This window comes from Zootermopsis nevadensis, unplaced genomic scaffold, assembly GCF_977971745.1.
Source record: "Zootermopsis nevadensis isolate Lab colony 2312 unplaced genomic scaffold, Znev_1.0 Znev_ptg000061l, whole genome shotgun sequence".
NCBI classification, from domain to species: domain Eukaryota; kingdom Metazoa; phylum Arthropoda; class Insecta; order Blattodea; family Termopsidae; genus Zootermopsis; species Zootermopsis nevadensis.
Window position 1 is genome coordinate 11,872,381 of NW_028259192.1, and position 19,118 is coordinate 11,891,498.

General features: G+C 39.2%; 1 protein-coding gene across 16 annotated transcripts in view; it reads right to left on the reverse strand.

Annotated features, from left to right (window-relative positions):
* Positions 1 to 19,118, reverse strand: part of Liprin-alpha (PTPRF interacting protein alpha) — a 234,072-nt gene that overhangs the window by 63,451 nt on the left and 151,503 nt on the right. For 3 of the 16 annotated variants that reach the window (XM_022080759.2, XM_022080747.2, XM_022080714.2), the window contains exon 1: positions 9,848 to 10,457. The exons of 6 other annotated variants lie outside the window; for them this stretch is intronic. In XM_022080759.2, coding sequence (XP_021936451.1) covers positions 9,848 to 10,180 — 333 coding nt within the window. In that variant the 5' untranslated portion in view covers positions 10,181 to 10,457. Of the gene's footprint in view, positions 1 to 9,847; positions 10,461 to 19,118 lie in introns of those variants that run through there. 7 more of the 16 variants (XM_022080770.2, XM_022080721.2, XM_022080730.2 and 4 more) reach the window with 5 other exon arrangements.

Genomic DNA, 19,118 nt, shown 5'->3' on the forward strand with positions numbered 1-19,118 from the left:
CACTGAACAAGTGAAACGTAAGTTACGCGTATAAGAAAGTTACGCAGAATATTTAAACTCTACGACGCTCGTTAGCGTTCTGCATTCTTAATAAAAGGCGACGCTTACCTTATACACACTGTTTAGTTAATTTTGCAAATGTATAGTTAACTACGCCAGTACAGATCAGCCTAAGTTGCGTAACAAAATACAAATGACACTCGAAGGTCTGTACCACAACACCTTGCTTATCTAGCAGATGCTTTAAGTGGTATATATCTAAAGATGCATGAGAAAGCAAACTTAAACTGATTTATAGAAACTGGCATTATAAAGCATTTGTACTCTACAGCTCCCTTTACAACACCCACTCGTTTCAATGCCATTCGTACTTCAACAAACATATAAGGCACTCAATCTCATAACACTGAGGTCCTGCACTTTAAAACGACGATGTTTCATCATAAATTTAATGTATTTTATTACAAGTTCAAGAATCAAAAAGTAAACTCTGGCTCTTGAAGGCAGCCTAAATGCTATAAATGAAAGCTACCACAGATAACAAAATAATTAGAATATGTTCCTAAAATGGATCTACAAAGTACGGATAAAACACGGATGGCAGAAAAATAATCCGGCCAACGACCATGTTTAGACATTACTAGCACGAGCTTATAATTTTTTTACTTTCTCACAAAAAATGTAGCAGGGAAATTAAATCTTAATCCTCAGCATGTACTTTAAAAAGACAGAACCTTGGAAGTGATCCAAACATCCCAGACGAGGAAGCTCTACAAAAACGACAGAACAATTTGTTGACAGCAATACGAAATCTCTTTCAACATGATTAAAGAATGCAAGTCTATGATCAAACGGCGGTGCAATTACTTAGAGGACAAAAAGCTATTTCAACCCAAGGATTGCTCAACGGGTTGCGACACCTCAAAACGGTAGGCGCCATGCTGTCGGGAAAGCTCCTAACAAGTCCATTAGCCGAGAAGGAATCAGATTTCATATCGGATATTTGCACGCTGGACTGCGATGTGGGCACTCGTATCGAATGACCAGGCACGTGTTAACTCAGAACTCCTGATTAATTGACATCCTTAACTGCACAATCACCGAGTCACAAACAAATTCTTTTGACGTACTTCTGAGTATCTATCAGCGGATGAAACAGAGTGGAGGAAGGGCAGCGATTGTCATGATCTCAAAAAGAACTAGTCGGAAAATGGGCGTACTCAAGTAACTGAATCAATATTTTAGCCATAAGACTTGTCGGTGCATTTATGGAAGAGTTTTCATAGTCACACAGATTCTCGCGGAAGCAATTAAAGTCGTTTGTGCTAAAGTAATTCAAGCGTCTGGCACTGCAAAAACAGTTGCTGCAGTCCCTAACACACACCGTCATTCAAAACACAGGTATTATTAACCCACTTACCAGTACATACATAAAATTTAGTCACCTGTATTACAATATTACTAGTACCGATGTAATAAATCCAGAAGAGTGCAAATAGAAGGACTATTATTATAATCGGAGGATGATAGTAACTACTTCAGAGGTTCATGATAAAATCAATTTAAATAATTCACACAGACTTCATATTTTACAGACATACCATAAGTGATACGTATAACGTTATTAATAAATTATCAGCATACGATATAATAAATCATGACTTCCGTCCTCAAGACATTAAGAAAAGCTTTTCCTCGATATTTAGATTTATATATAAATATTTCGTGTACTTACACGTTCATATATTTGAATCTATCGCACTACATGTGCAAAGGTGAAGTAGAAACTCACAGACGGCTCTTATTAGTATCTGAGCATCGCTGCAGGCCGCATGGATTAGGCACACGTAAAAGAACAGAAGTAACGGAAAGATAACGTGAAGTGAGAGGTTGGTACGCTAAGCCAGCCAACAAATTCCCTTCCATTTTAAGGAACCAGAATGCTGATTACCCTGTTCACAAGAGACCGCAACTAGTTCCTAACATTAGCCGAATGAATTCAGTTCATACTCTCCGATCATATTTCTATAAGGTACAGTTTAATATTATACTATCTACGCCTAGGCCTTCCGAGTGGATCCTCTATTCAGAATCTAATACAACTCTGAGGCTTTATTTACGATATATATCCGCCAAATAAATTATCAACATGTACCTAACAGCTTGTCCCATGTAATTAGAAACCCTGTTTTCTAGGATCTTCATGACAGCGTATTCTAAAGCAAAGCAGAAATGGAATGGCGATAAAATAAATCCTTGTAGAGGCCTTTCTGAGAAAATATATCAGTCAAATGCTTACGTGTACGAAAGTTAACATAGGTTTCGTTTAAACACATTCTGATTACATGAAACAAAAAATCGCCATTACAACATGTAGAGATTATCATCTGAAAACTCCACTACACGTTTCGATTCATATAGCCATCAACAGCAGCATAAAAAAGCCACTGTTCAATTAATATGGCGACCTTATTGAGCTGGAACCATTTCAATATATTTTTAGCTTGTGTAGTAGTTTTCCCCTGAAACGTTAGTAACCACCTTCAATACTACATGGCGTCAAATCCGAAAACCCACAATCGACATATCGTATATAGCTGTATTTATTTATAGGAAATATTAATAAACTCTTCCTATTTCTATATAAAGCCTGTATTAATTATTATGATGTACCACATGCTTCAAGACCGGGCTTCTGACTACGTGTAATAAAGTTTGACACTTACTTTTACACATTTTAATATACATAAAATACTGCCGGACTCTAGCATATATCACGGCGTTAGAATTTATAAGACCACAAATGACATTCTCACCGACGTGAGAACCTGTTTCAGATAACAACAAGACAATTTCACTGTGAGAAAGGAACACTCAATTATAATCACGTATCATTAAATGCACGTTATGGAAACGAAACGATGTTATGTCACATCTCTCTCCCGTTTATCATCTTGGAGTAGCATGGTGATTGAGAAATGGAAACAGAACCAACAAACAGACTGCTTTATGCATCAATACCACACAGAATCTCTTGGAACCACCAGGAAGCGACGACAGGAGTCACGGGTTTAATATTATAGACACCGCGTTCCTAAAACACAAATAAAAGTTTGGCTTCACATAGTGTGGCTGAACAGTTAATAAACGCCTGCAGTTCTCCTCATACTTGCCCGTAATATAACGGTGCAGGAGAAGTTGCCGCGGAGTCACGGCGACATCCAGCACAACAGAAACTACATAACGTGCAAGCGGTAAGAGAAATGCAACCTCGGACCTGGCTTACAGTACATGTACAGGATAATTGTGACGAAACATTCCAAGCGAGATTTAAAAACTGTTCTTCCATAACAAACAGCTTAATACAATTCAAGCCAAAGATGTTTATGCTACCGCGTTTCGTTACTAAGTTAAGTTTTTGATTTTACCTGTTTTATATGCATTTGGTCTCTCGAACTGAATACGAGACTGAGGATGTCTGAAAACAAATAGCTGTGGGTATCTAGATCTAAAAGAAAGGAAGTCAGAGGAGAACAATGCATAATTACGAACTTAAGTGATGTGATGAAATTGAGGATATGGGCAAAACATGTAGCACGAATAAAAGAGGAAATTCAATAAAATTATAGCGGAGAAATTTCGGTAAAAATAACCACATGTAAGCCACACACATAAATGGAAGCAAAATAATACAAAACATTTCGATTCAAGCTAGAGGCAACAGCGGGCGTTGTTAAATATAAGTATAACAAAAAACAGTTCAAAATATTATATTCAAAGGACACTATAATAAAACTGGAATGAGTTAGAAGATTCCTGTCTTCTGGGTTGTTGCGCTGTGTGGTCTGGTTGATGTTAGCCAACGTATCAGAGGTCATACTGCCTCCGTATGTATGCCCTCTGAAACTTTGGCTAACATCAACCAGATCACACAGCGCAACAACCCAGAAGACAGAAATCTTCATACTCACCGCTGTGAAAACCTCAAATCTTACATGGAATGAGTTACTTTTACCGCTGTTAAGTTTCCTATTACGAACGTTAATGACACGAACCGGACTAAATGTAATCACGAACACATGGATCTGAAAACGAGAAAATACCACGATCGACCCATCCTTTACAGCAAGTTTCGTTTACCGTAACCAGAAGAATAAAATGAACGAGATTAATGCACGTCGGTTTATGTCTCTCTACAGGAAATGTTAAAGGTGTAATTAAAGTAAAAAATCTTAATAAAATTATATTCCAGTCTGGAATACAAAACCTACAGATTAAAAATATGCACCGGGTATAATAGTCTTACCAGTTGCTTTATGTGAGGAGAAACTTCAGCTCAGAGAATGAATGTGACTGAGTTAGATTTCAGGTTATCACGGCGGCGAACATAAGACGTTACGCCCTTTAATCTGGTAAAGTTTACCGACGTTTCAGGGGTACTTGCAGCTTCCATTATTACTCATTGTTCTAATTATGGAGGCGGCAATGGCCTCTGAAACGTCGGTAAACTTCTACCAGACTACATGGCGCAACAAATCAGAAGAGAGACACCTTCAGACTCACCGCCACGAAAACCTTAAATCCTTCATAAGATAGTTCACTGACCATGTAATGCGTTTACACTCGAGATGGTTACGAAATCTCAGTATTGAAAATACATTTATTTATCCAACAAAGTGGAACACACTCTTCTCTGACATAATAAGCAAACGTATAAATACACGCCCTTTCAATGCTTGGTGAAAGAGTAAACAGACCTTGCCCATATAAATATAATTCTGGAAAATAAATCTTTCTTCAAGTTCAATTTCCTAGTACGGCAAACTGTATATACAAGATTACAGGTCATAAATTACAGGATTGCGGTGATAACATCGTTAATATGAAACGCAAGTTTATATTTTGTAAACATTTCCGTGTGACAATTCAATTATACCTGCATTAAATAAGCGTTAACAGAATGAAGTGAGGAAACTCTCGAAAAACAGGCATTCCCAGTGCAGGAGAGAACAATTCCATTCTTTTATAAGTTTGCGTTCTTAAACTTCAAGTCAAAAGACATTTTCCTTATACGTATACAATTCGTACGCATACAAATTTAACTTACAGTTCCTAGTCTCTGAAACATCGGTTGTGTTGTGAATTCAACAACTATCATTACTGTTAAACGCTACTATAGTCGCCGATCTGCTGTCGAAAGTTGTTTGCAGACTGTAATAGGCCCTCTGTCTTCAGTTTTACAGTCTCCTATAGTCTGGTGTTTACAGAGCCGAGTTTCAAGAACATTTCTGGTGAATGTATCGAAGTTCGAGTCTATTCAGGTGCAACCAAATCAAACTAATGCGAGAAGCATTACGAAATCCCATGTCGTCCAATTAACGTGGCTTAACGAATCATAGACTGAGCAAAGTTACAAACTTCGGAGTTTTGAAATCTAAAGCCTCAACAAACTTTCTTAAAAGTTTTGTAATGCGCAGACGGCCTAACATAGAAGTTTGGTGAATATGACGTGGCTCGGGTTGGCAAAGTAATGAATGATCCACCAAGGTGCAGAAATCGTTATGGTACCTTACAAAAGTACATGGAAAAGAAGGCGTAAAGAAGAAAGTCTAGAGTGAATTACAAAAGCAAAGTGTTAGATTATGAAGAATGGAATATGCACACTTATAGGAATGTAGCCTTGGAGAAGTTAGGGAAAAGGGTGTCCAATAAACAGTGTACATCTTGAACGATTGTACACTGCACGTCACCTCATTGTGTCCATGACTTATGTTTGCGAAAGAAATAAAAATGTTCCTGAGCCCATGTCAGTTGAATCCAGTCCACGCCCTCACACACTGATGGTTTAAGATCCAACTTAATGTTATCTTTCCATGTAAGCCCATCTCACAAACTGACACACCTCTTCGGCTTTCCGAATCAAATATATTACGCATTACACATCTGCATGCACGCGTGCCACAACAAAACCTTAACTTACAGCATTAAATTTCAAAAGACGGCCGTATAAAATAGGTCTATATGAAAACTGATAATTTTAACTTAGCTCAATATAAAACTGTTAATATGTATTATAGCAGGTGGACCACAATAAAAACAAAAACAAAACGTCCATGAATCCATTTCCAATTTATACAACATATCAACACCGCAGATACACTAATCTGCAAAATTTACAGTGTTTAAATGCACTTCCTCAAAATTAAAATGAAACCCACACGTAAGATTTCAGACAATTAACTTAACGAATCAGAAGAAAATACGACATAAAATAAAGAAGTATATTCCACAAAACTACCCTCGTAAATGTTAAAACTGCTGCCTTCGGCCTTGTTTCAGACGACAAAATATATTGCGTCCTGTCGAGGCGTCGTGTCATGCAGAGAATTACATGAAACGTGACGTTCTCACGGGGGTTGAATGTCGATTATGGTCCTTTGGGTTGTGACAATGTAATTTTGCGGGTAGTAACCAACGTTCATCCGAAACGACAATCGACAGAATATAACGTTTGATTATATCAATCATTTATTTCATGTAAACAATGCACTGTCGAATATTAATTAGTTCGTGGCATTCCTGGCAACATGGTTCAGTATTAAATATGTAATCTTCGGGTAGTGGTTAAATTATGGATTACGTCTTTTAATACACACAAAGTGTTTCAAATGAGCTGTTTATTTTTCTGTATAACTTCATGATATAGCCACGGTGGTCTAGCGGTTAGAACGCTGGCCTTGTAATCCTGGGGTCTCGGGTTCGATTCCCGGCGGTGCCCGAATTTATAACTTGTGTTGGGCAAGGCCGTGGTCTAGGCAATACGGAGTTTTCCTCCGGGGGCTTCCCCGGTTTCTCCGTGGCACCCCAACAATTTACTCCATTCACACACAGAAGAAGGCAATGGCAAACCACTTCTGGATCATCTGCCAAGAACGTATATGAACAGGTCCCAGTCCGAGAAAAGGAAGGAAGGATCCTGTTCATATGGACCTGTCGTCAGACAGAACACTAAATAAATATAATAATAATAACTTCACGGATAATATTATTATTATTAAGGTTACATCTTATTCTTATACTTTATTTTCTACAAAAATACGTTATTCATAATTATTAAAAATCTTACATAAACAGGCACATCCGTTACAAAAAGCTAATGTTTTATTGTGTAGATGTTAATTATTAAAATTATTATTAATAATAATCCGTGGCGTAACAGCCCTCTGAGAGCCAATAATTTTAATAAACGTTATAATTATCCATACAACTTCACACAAGTCAACACATAAATACTCCCATTTAAAATGTTTTACATGCACTGGAAGTTACATACAAGAAAAATAAAACTGAGGAAAACAGCCGGAATACCAAAATGTGAGGTTACACAGTTTATGTTAGCAAAATTTGAGCGATAGCCGTGGACAATCCATCAGCTGCCCAAGACATTCAAAACGCAGCGCGTTACCAAAATGTAGACCAAGCCCAACATTCGATACTTAAAGCATCTGTTACGCGCTGCTCTGCTCAGTTGTTCTTGTGTACTTGAAATGAGTTTCTGGTATAAATGTATCAACACACAGACTGCCTGGGAACACGCAATGCAACAATCATGTTAAGGAAGAAACACAACCCCCTCAATAAAAGGATCACATACAGTTTAATCAAAGACGATAACACCAATCTTGACCCAAATATGCTTTAACTCTTTAAATCCCTACGACAACTTACTTACATCCTGCTTTAACGATCAATTATTCTGAATTTTGCCAGAAGAGTGTATTTATGTAGGATCTGAGGTTTTCACGGCGATGATTCCGAAGACGTCTTGACTTCTGAGTTTTAGCGCCGTGCAGTCTGGTAGAAGTTTAAGTAGCAGTAAACGTTAAAGTTTAGGAGCAAACTTCTACCAGACTACACGGAGCAACGACCCAGAAGACAGTCATCTTCTGTGTTTATGTATTTCACCTAATTCTCGTAATATAAACAGCGATTAATTTCCGAAATAGCATTAACCAAATTATATTTGTATTGGAGAAATATTTTCTTTAACGTAGGAACTGAACATTTAAGTATTATTTTCACGAGCTTCGGCCTCGAAGGTTTAAACCAGTTATACTTCCATAAAGTAGTTAGCAGACCTATAGGTGGCATAACAGTGAATGTATAAATTATAACGATATTTCGTTAATCACGTCAAATTAAAAATAAACCCAAACATACGCAAAGCGAAAAAAACTATTCATATCTTTTCCATATAACAAGCTAATATTGGTTTGTGATAACTTTTTAAAATCACTCTCCTTCCAGACTCGAGACTGAAACAAACTGTAAACAATTAAAGCGCCAGTACTCAGAACTAATTACACTATCGAACATAATTTCATTTTTATCAGAAAATGGCTGATGACAGAAACAGCTCAGATTCACGGGGCCTCGACTTTGTTTCTCCAAAAATAAACAAAACCACGCCACTAGCGACGACCCCAAGCTAATTCCATTATAACCTTTTCCACCACGACTGAGATTACAATTAAGAAATTATCCCCTTTATATAAATTTCAGTCTTTCAGGTAGACATTTTACAACAGGTTTCCCCACAAAATGCCGTGTTTCATTTCTTGTCTCCCCAATCTTAGGAACATGCCAATTCCAAAGCGACATGATCTTCATAAGACACGGAGTTGTTCTTAATTTTCAACCACTAGCAACTGAAACCTTCCTTCATATTAAAATACGTTTCACACTCAACACAAAACTAAAAACATATTTTAAATATTATGACCTTCAAAGTTTATGAAGAAAACGTTATACAGGTAACAATGAATCACTAACGAATATTTAACACAATTCTTCTCGTAATCCTTCTAAGCCACAATCGATCAGTGTTATCCGTCATCATTACGAAGAAAATACAACAAACTATATATGTGGGAGTAATAATAATTTTCATACATACAAAATGTCAGACGAAAGATGACACACGAATATAAACTCAGTTTATAAAAGATCGTAGAAAATGAAGTGCTCCATGCAGTATTTCAATCATTTACGAATCGCCCCTTACAATTCAGTTTCATGCACACCGTAATACAGGACGCCAACACAGCAGGAAATCCATTCGACCAGCAGGGTCCTGACCTCAACCAATAGGCCCACGTCACTTCCTTCCAATTAGTTCGACTTGCACCTTCCTCACGCTGCGTTAACAGTAAATTACCCTGCACACAGACGCAGGGGTGTCAACTCAAAATCGGTATCTCATTAGGAGTTTATTTATCAAGTTTAGGATCATGTTCTGGGTTTTGGCGCCGTGTATACTGGTTGGCAGATGCCAACATTTCAGAGAAACTACTGTCTCAATTTTCAGGGCTGAAGAAAGCATCCACAAAACAGTCTACAAGGAGCCAAAACACAGAACAGCATCATCCTCACTGCCGCCAAGACCTCAAATCTCGCATATTTATCAAGTTGTTTGACATGTCATATTTCCTTTGAATTTCAAGCTATAGCTTTAAACCGTATTTCAGGACCAGTAAACTAATATGATCTGTCCTATTCGGTGTGTACTACATTTTTCTCTCGCCTTGTGTGTGCGTGCGCGCGCAGCCTGCATGAGAGTACAGATGGATGGGATAAACGTATATAATAAATGAATAAATAAATAAGATGGCTGTCTTCAGACTCACCGCCGTGAAAACCTCCAATCCTAAATAAATAAATAAATAAACAAACAAACAAATATACAAACGGCCAGAAGATCACTCTAACCGTGGAAAGTTTTCGGTCACTCTCTTCCGTGTGTATCGTATAAACATGCGCATAAGCAACCACTCTGCTCTAGTCATACCTGCAAGAGAACCAGATGGACGATGCAAGTGCAGGCCCTGACTCCGTTCTTGAGGGGGCTTCCCACACCAGTCACGTGGTAGGCTGACGAGGTACTTGCGGCTGAGGCAGAGGTTGCAGCAAGTTGAAGAAGCTGCTTCACAGCAGTTTCCATAACATTCAGGGAGTCATATGGTTGTGCTGATTGGCCGTGGTTATCGACCAGACTAAGAACAGCGCCTGGGTTTGTGCAAACGGTCTGCAGAAGTCCTAACACACTCACACCTGACGATGGCGACGACGCCGGGGTATTAGTGCGCGCCCGACCGGAGCCAGAATCTAATGCACCCTGCATCAGTTCAAGAGCTGACTCGTCACCGGCGAGTGGACCCAAATACAAGTCATGATCAGCGCACTTCAGCAGAAACACCAGTCACTCTTGTTGAAAACATAACCTCGTGAAGAGAGTTCATGCACTTATGCCACTGAAATGTTTACTATTACTCTCTGTAGGCCCACCGATTGAGATTTTTGTAGCACTGTTCATGACACCACTCTTTCATAACCTGATTCTTGTAACACAGTTCTTCGGATGAGATCGAAACACACATTTTGTTTCAATATTCAAAAGAAAAGTGTAAATTAAGCAATTTGCTACACTATTGTACGTCAATGTTGCTCTGGACAACGGCGCAATATGGACTTGCATGCCGATACCAACGTTTCGGACGAACACACTATCTCCGTCTTCAGGAATCGTTTCTCTGAACCAATGATAACTACCTACGAGTCAACATGGTGTTACGAGCACACTTCTAACCTCATACAGTGAACCTATATGGGCAGGCACACAACGCACGACCCTGCAGTTGGAAAAGACACCGTGTTTCTCCAAAGCGCTGGTATCTACCTGTGAGTCCATAACTCACAGGCCAGAAAAAGACAACATCGATATCTTCACCGCCGTAAGAATCTCAGATCTCGGCATCAGAAAATCATAAATATAAATTTAATGTCTACATGTGGTTAATATGGGAGTGAACAGAACAATATGATGTGGGTACTGGAGAATAATGGGCGAGAAACCAGGCAGTTAGTGATTTATACAGGTTACATGACACAGTACAGTGTCTGACTAGGGACTGGACGACAGCGGTTCGATCCCTTGCAGAGGCAAAGAATTTATCCCGGAGCCTCCGAGTCCAGACCGGCTCTGGGGCCCACCCTGTTTCCTATCAAATGGTTACCGAGGATCCTCCCCAGAGGGCAAAGCGCGGCTGGGGACTGACGCTGACCACTCACTCCCACCTACAGCGGAGGTCAAGAACGAAGCGCCACCATGGCGTGTATCGGGCCAGCTTTACTTCATATCAAATGTTATTACAGTAATGAAATCACGGATGACAAGCTGGACATGTAGTTCGGATGAGAGACACGTGCATATTGGCAGGGGAATGCCACGGTAAGCAGTCACATGAAAGCCCAGGAAAAGTGGTCACTGGCATACAAAAAAAGTATCCTAAGAAAATGCATTGTGAGAATGGGGGTGGATGGACTAGCATCAAGGATAATTTCCAATCGCGTGTTTTCGTACAAGAGATATTGAAATTCATAGTCTATTATAAGAGTTAGTTGTGACCGTAACGCAGTGCGATCATTTGTAATTCAGATTAAACCTTTTCTTTTTGCGGAAACGTGGAGTACACCAGACACCTCTTGGGAGAAGAAGCTAATGCATTTAGAGGCGCCTGAAATATTTCGATATGTGCATTCAGGTTCGTGGTTGTGTCCTAGTGTTCCTTACGGGAACGCGTTTGAGTTAGTACTGAACGGCCAACTTCATACTGCTAATGCAGTCCAAAAGAATATAAATGGCGTAGCTTAATTCCAGGTAGAGGAACGAATACGGATTTCTTTACTATTTAAATTGTAAAGCTCTCGGAAATTACTGAAATGAAAAATATTTAAACATTGGATGGATAATAGATAAGCTGAAGTGGATAATTTGTGGATGGAAGAGGGTGACGAAAAAATTACCGGAATTTAAAAAGAAGTCCTCACAGTTAATCGTATTACGTATATGCTGGCTTATCACTGACAATAAATAAAACCAAGTTTAGCACTGTAAGTAAATTCATATGCATGTTTTATTTAAAGTAAAGAGCCGTTTGAACCCAACGTTATTCAGCGTCCAATAAGGGATACACATTTTATTATAACGATTATATGGAGGAAAGTAGGGACGAGATTCGTGTTCATTTTAAAGAGGGATTCAGGCTTTCGCCAAGAAGCAAGGAGCTAAACTACGAAAAACTTCATGAAACGGCATCTGTCGTAGTTTCACTGGACTTTCTTATAATCACCTCCTACGGATCAGACTTTCGACAATTGACAAGGACACCTTGAACGGGCCCGTCGGAAAGCCTCTGCCTACACAGGACAGCACAACACACACAGACGACGACAAACATCCGTGCCTTCGGCGTGGTTCGAACCCGCGATCCATGAATCCCACTGGCCCCGACCCACAGTCACCGAGACATTTCCTACACCCAAATGAAAACATAAAAAATTAAAATAGTAAATAGTAAAACAGAGACCAAAAAACGTTAATTTAGATCAATGCATGGCTAGTATTTTCCGCGAGTACAATACTTCCTCTACAGTAAAAAGGACTATGTTATTAATAACTCTTAGTATCGACAGCGAACCGCGATGTACCTAGCCTCTGAACTGTGAAATGTTAAGTGAACACGGTACTCGCGTACAAAAATTCAGTATCGAATACCGGAAACAGAAAAGATTAACAAAGAAACTGATTTCAATTATTGAAATAAGAGCAGTTACATCAGCGGGTCACATCTTCGAATTTAATCTATAGCATTAGAATAACAACTACGTCACGGATTTTTGTTTGGCAAAGTCTTACAAAGGAAACAAGGAATATCTGTTATTACATTGAGTAGATATTCACTCTTTATTGTACGTTTTGTTTGCGCTGTGCACCTATCTGGCCCCGAAGATGTTTTCTTGAAACTGCAGACAATAGCGTCTAGGATTCATTAGGTATAATGTGAGCACAGAATGAAACGGGGTACAAAGAAATCTACAAAGAAAGCAGCTGAACAATAATACCTGCAGCTCTGAACGAACTAGTCTCTTCAATGAACGTACTGTATCAATCTCTAGAATTATATACAAGTAGAACATTTACCGGCCAGGAAGACCTATAACGAATTTTTGTTTTATTTGTGATATGGCAATATAATTACCTAAAACTACATCGCGTCGAATGATTAATTATGACGTGGAAAAGATAGGATGGCCTAATTTTAGACACTATTCCGGCAAGAGAAATTCTCGGTCATCGCAGACGGTCTCCAAGCCGAGATCCGAACCCGGGAACTCACGAATACGGAACAGAAGACGTCCCTTTGGAGAAATACAGAAAATGTTTTTTTTTATATTAAAGCATTATCCTCCTTTCAATCATAATTTATGCTGAACTGGCATCTTAGTGCGGTTCATTCTCTCGAAAATACCCCAGCACTTCAAAATTAAAGCATGAATACATCACGAGGACTTGGTGAGATAAACAGAAACAGAAATCGGAAAATTATGAATTCAGGTAGAACTTATTACTAGCTCACGTACCATTCATTAGCGAAAGAATGTAAATATCTCTTGCTGGGGACTTCGCTGGAAGAAGCGAGCTGCTTGTAAACTAAATACAAGAATCATTTCGACTAGCTCATCAAGAAGTGACGGCGTCACCATTATTTATGACCTTGCACTTTAGCTAATTAACTGCAGTGAACGAAACTTCCACACTGTAACAGTAGTCCCGTACCAAACAAAACAAGGACGGAAATATATGTATGTTATTTTAGGCCCTTCTACTATAATGAACGAAACGTACATATATAAAGTCTCGTATAACATAAATACAGTATTTTTAACACTTTGTAAAGTCTGTCAATTAAAAGTTCACTACAGCTCTTAAGTACTAACAAAACTTAACAAATGTGAAGCGACCCGACAAACTCGAACAGGCATGTAAGTCTACTGTACCGATTTTCAACCAAACTGATCCCGTATTTTGGCCAATAACATTTGCGGACAGAGGTGGGAATGTTACACCCTAGTGAGAGAAAGTTTTTACCACTCACTCAAAACTTGAGTTTACAGTGTAGAGGCATATCATAAAATAAGTAATTTACATTGAAGTACAATGTCAAAATTACAATTTTAACTTTCTTTGCTTTAACAGACACAAATTTATCACTTAGAACACTGAAATTAATGGTTTATGAAATATCGACTCACCGATAAGGCAATTCTCCGGGGAAAACATTAGGGCATCATTTTTAAGCATGCAACTAAATGAAACAGAGTGTCAGGAATTTATTACCGCCCTGATGACGGAGGCAGTATGACCTCCGAAACGTTGGTAAACATCGACCAGACTACACAGCACAACAACCCAGAAGACAGAAATCTTCATACCCACCGCTGTGAAAATCTCAAATCTTACATCGCTGTTGTTTGTCTTTTAGTTGACCGCGTATCTTTGGCTCAGCAAATAATGACGGAGTATCTATACAGTAATGGCGATGGCGATGGCGATGACAAAGAAGATAAAGGACAAAATCCTGTAACACGAAAATGTCATTAGTGAAGGGGTTTAAAATACGATTCCTTATCAAACAGCATTAAGCTTTAATCTTGCACAAAAAGTTCTCATCTTTAATATACTAAAATATAATTATGGAAAGTATAAAATGAGTATAATATCAGATTTCCCAGGTGATAACGTTACTTCCTGTGAAAATCTAATAGACCGAGACATCCACGTCGTGGGTGAGTATAATCCCACGAACTTGGCAAGTCTGCGTCCTCATCCGCATATCAAATTCAAAAGGCATTAGGTAAAAGTCTTGTCTTTAAAGAGAATCAAGGCGACAGCAAATTGAATACTGAGCCGATATTGAAACCCCCACAGACGTCTAGAAACGATAAATCAATTCACCAACAGCTGTGAGGTCTGTTTACCATAATTCACACGACTCGTTTTGTTACCGTAGAACGTCGGAATATACCTCCAGGCCTTTGAAGCATTCGTTTAACTACATTACAACTTTGTATGGTTATTTATAAAGTGTTCCCAATTTACGTAATACACCAAGTTAATTTTATCCATACCACACACTCAAAAGAGCCTTAAGCATGAATATGGTTTTATATCATAGAATAACATCGGATTTGCTTTCTAAGCTCCTCTGAAACGTCGGTCAATATCCTCGTGATTACTCTATATACACCCCAGACGACAGCCGTATTTATGTTGGGACTGCAGATCTACCGAAAACTATGCATAATAATTATCTTGTTAAAGTATCCAGCTGTTTCTGATTAGTAAATGTATGATCCCGATTAAGAGCTTAACACAAATTGAAACACCGCGGTATTAAGTGCATCATACCATAAAAAGGAAACAGACCGTTCCTCTCTGTCTTCTTGGTGGAAAATAACAAAGTCTAGTCACACAAAGCCTTCGTTAACAACTTTCCTTACTTTACGAAACTGTCATTAATTTAGCATGAATACGAATTAGCCACGATAACGGGCGAAACGCTGTTTGTACAAAAACGACTTTTCTGTCACCCTGTGTGATTTGACCCCGTACCGAACTATAAGATCAAGTAAGACCTCCAGCTTCGTATGCAGGACACTTCAGTTTCTCGGCCCAATTGTTATAAATGTAACGTCCGATGACAAGCAGTCTTATATGAAGTCATAACGGAATTTAATTTGAAACAGCAAGAACTCTAGTTACTTTCATTAGGCCTATGTTGTATGATACAAACCTACATTAACATATGTCTGCTGCACTTTCAGCCCTAGTGGCTAGTAGAACAGTCATTACGAAAAGTTCATAGTAACTAAACCAGCAAAGAAAATTCCCCGATTTTTATAGAAACCCAGGGTTCAGTGCCATGATAACAGCCAGCACTAGACCCTGTCATGTTGAGTCCTGGCAAATCCTCATACGTTACTTTCAACAAAGACTGTAATATCATCTTCCCAGGTCCCCCAAATGGTCCCATTCATTCAGGATTTAAACGCGGGCATAGTCTCCACTAGTCTTAGCGGAGACTATACCACGCCAAATACTGATGTGGATTTATTATACGAAAACTAACACTGGCTTCTCACAGTGGAGGCACGGGTTCACTCCCAGATTAGTCCACATGGAATTTGTGATAGACAAAATTACATCGGGACATGTTTTTCTCTGGGTCGTCCGGCTTTTTCCTGTCAATCCCTGGACTTAATAAGAACCACATTATCAATAATATCATAACATCACCGGTGAGGCAGATTTTAGAAGGCCATCCCTGCATTAGTCATGCAGGGCAAATTCTGCAGTGCTATCGCTCGAAATTTAAAGTTTTTAAGTTAAGTATGCTCTGTAAATGTTCAATTGCAAAATTTTCGTGTTAGATTGTCGTACGACGACCTACAGTACAAGAACCCTTGAGTTCAATACTATAAAAATTCAAAAACCCACACTGCACAATATCCTGAGACTGTTCCATCAGCCTCCCATCATCACAAACTATATTTTCCTAACATTCGCTTCAGCTCTTTCTGTCTTCAAAATGGCCGTTTCTGAAAAGACTTCCTTCACCCCCGTCTGGGCCAAATGTCGGACAAATAGTAATTTCCTTGATGTAAATTCGCAAGTTCCTCGTTATGTAATGCCATTTCGATCACCCTGTACACAGTTCAGGATAAAAGGCCGTAGTTCGTCCTTCGTTATAGTGTCATTCGATATATATATAAAAGCTGCGCAGTCCTTTGCCAAGTGAAGTTGGTAACCATTAAAACTCAGCTAAACTTACGGCAGGGTTTAAGCTCGTTTTGTCGTAGAAGGATCAATCACTGTCTGCAGTGAATGATGAAATATGGGAGCACAGGAGTACGAGATCAAAGATATTCTGCAACATTCATCGCTCACTTTAAAAAGAAGGTTGATCTTCTGCTGATACTGTCACTCGCGGAAATGATGTCCGCAGAATCCTCTGGTGCAGACACCAGTGTGCGAAGTGACCTCTTTGTCTTATCGTGCCAATCAGTGTCACCGGAACGAAAAGAATCGGCTGATACCAGATGGCTACCTATTTCCTCAGCAGCCACAATATCAAATTGACTATTTCGATGTTAGGCATACAGTATGATAACTGCATCCATACTGACACACACGAACAAACTTTATGAGTGGTACATGCCACGCTGATCCCATCTTCCTTGTATTTGTGTTCCTTGACGGTTGAAAAATTCACACCAAACAGAAATCGTTTGGGGAAGATCACTCACAATCATTAGCCTTTAGCAGACAGACACCACAACTGAAAACTTCACTGTATGTCAAATTTGAGCAAGCAGAGCGAATAATTGTGATATCCCACAGTTAAAACTGACAAACCTCCATATCAGAAGCACAAGAAATTAAAGGATCTACTGTAATTTGAATTTATTCATCACTATCCTCATCTGGAATAAAACACAGTATGAAAATGTGTCACAAATCTCAGATGTTTGTTTAAAAGAGAGTCTAAGAATTAATGATATGACAGACACGAGACTGAAAGGTTCAGACAGGGGGCAGTTGTGGCCTCTCGGCACTCGAGTGGGAGGGCAAAGGAAAACTACGAAAGATATCAGAACCCTGATGACGGGGACAGAGTTCGTTCCCGAAACGTCGGTTTAATACGGTAACCAGTTAACGCGGCTGATTGCCCGAGAAGATTTTATTGATTGTAATCGCCGCGAAAGTCTCAAATCCTATTTGGGCATTAGTGTTAACGGTGTTAAACGTACAAGAGTAAAATTTAATACCAACACTCGGTCTCCATGCAGCCAAGCTGCCCTACGCACCAAACAAAAACGGTTATATCAGCAACGAAGACGTCAGTTTTATCTTCATCTCGTATTCAGGAAGAATATTCAGTCAACCAGCGTTGTAGCTAGACATCTCAGGGGTTATTTCTATTAAGATAAAATGGTGGGCTACGTGGCGCTGATAACTTATCTTAATTTAGAATCAATGCATGTAATTTCAGCTCCAAGTTCCCTACGCATCAATAGCATCATACTTAAATACATTTAATTTGCGTACATAGTTAAATGAAACTCACATGAAAATCGGTGAAATCTGTAACTAAACACGTAACTAGCTAACGTGAAAGTTCTACGGTAGTTGATGCAGGCTACACGAAGAAGAAAGAGAAGACTAGAAATTATTATTCTGCGACACGCTTATTTCTACTTAAGGATATCCTTCCTGCTTTAGAGGCACAGCTGTGACCACGGCCTTTATGCCCCCTTGGGGTTAGTCGGTCAGCACGACTCGACAGCCGAAGGAGTTACCGTACTCAGGATAAAATGCTGGGAAATACATGAAACCTCCGAGGAATAGAACCGCAACTTCTAAAACAAAAAATCCTGAGGTGTTCTGCAGCAGCTCAGCCACGCACGTACGTGTCCCATCCTGATGTATCATTCAGAGGCAGAAGAACATACCCCGAGAGGATAAATAGCTGCAAGAAACTATGTATTCTAAGAAAGACGCAATTCTATTACTACGAAGCTCGCTTGTTGTCAGTAATTCCGTATTATCAGTAGGTGCCAATAATACGAGACGAACCATTAAAATTCAACTCAACAACAGTCACCTACTACGATACAAAAAATAATCAAAATCAGGTCAATGTCGTTTAATAAATTCTCCCGACCTCCACGACACCCAAGAATCGTGATTCCAACTTGCTCGTATCGACACCAATCCCTCTGGCCTGTGTGTGTGTGTGTGTGTATGTGGTGGGGGGGGGGGGGGGGGCAACCGAAGTACGATTTTTACTTCTGTTTTCCTTTCAGAGGAGGGAGAACTCGGGAAAAGTCATTAACAATGATTCATGCTTTTCTTCAAATTAGACAGACATAACTGTTGTCTCTGCTCAACAGGCGTATAGCATAAATCATCGTAGTTAATGAAAGGTACAGAAACGCCACACACGGACAAATATAAAAAGATTACCCATGACTGGAATTATGACGCCAGCTGTACGCTTACATCACTTCTCGTTTGGAACTTCGAAAATTTCAAGTGTTTAGTGTTTGTTGCACAGAGTGTACTACTTCCTCTGCTGTCATCAAAATCATATGTCGCTGTTCCTGAAACACTTAACAGTGTATCAAGACAAGAAAATACCAAATAAAACAATATAATA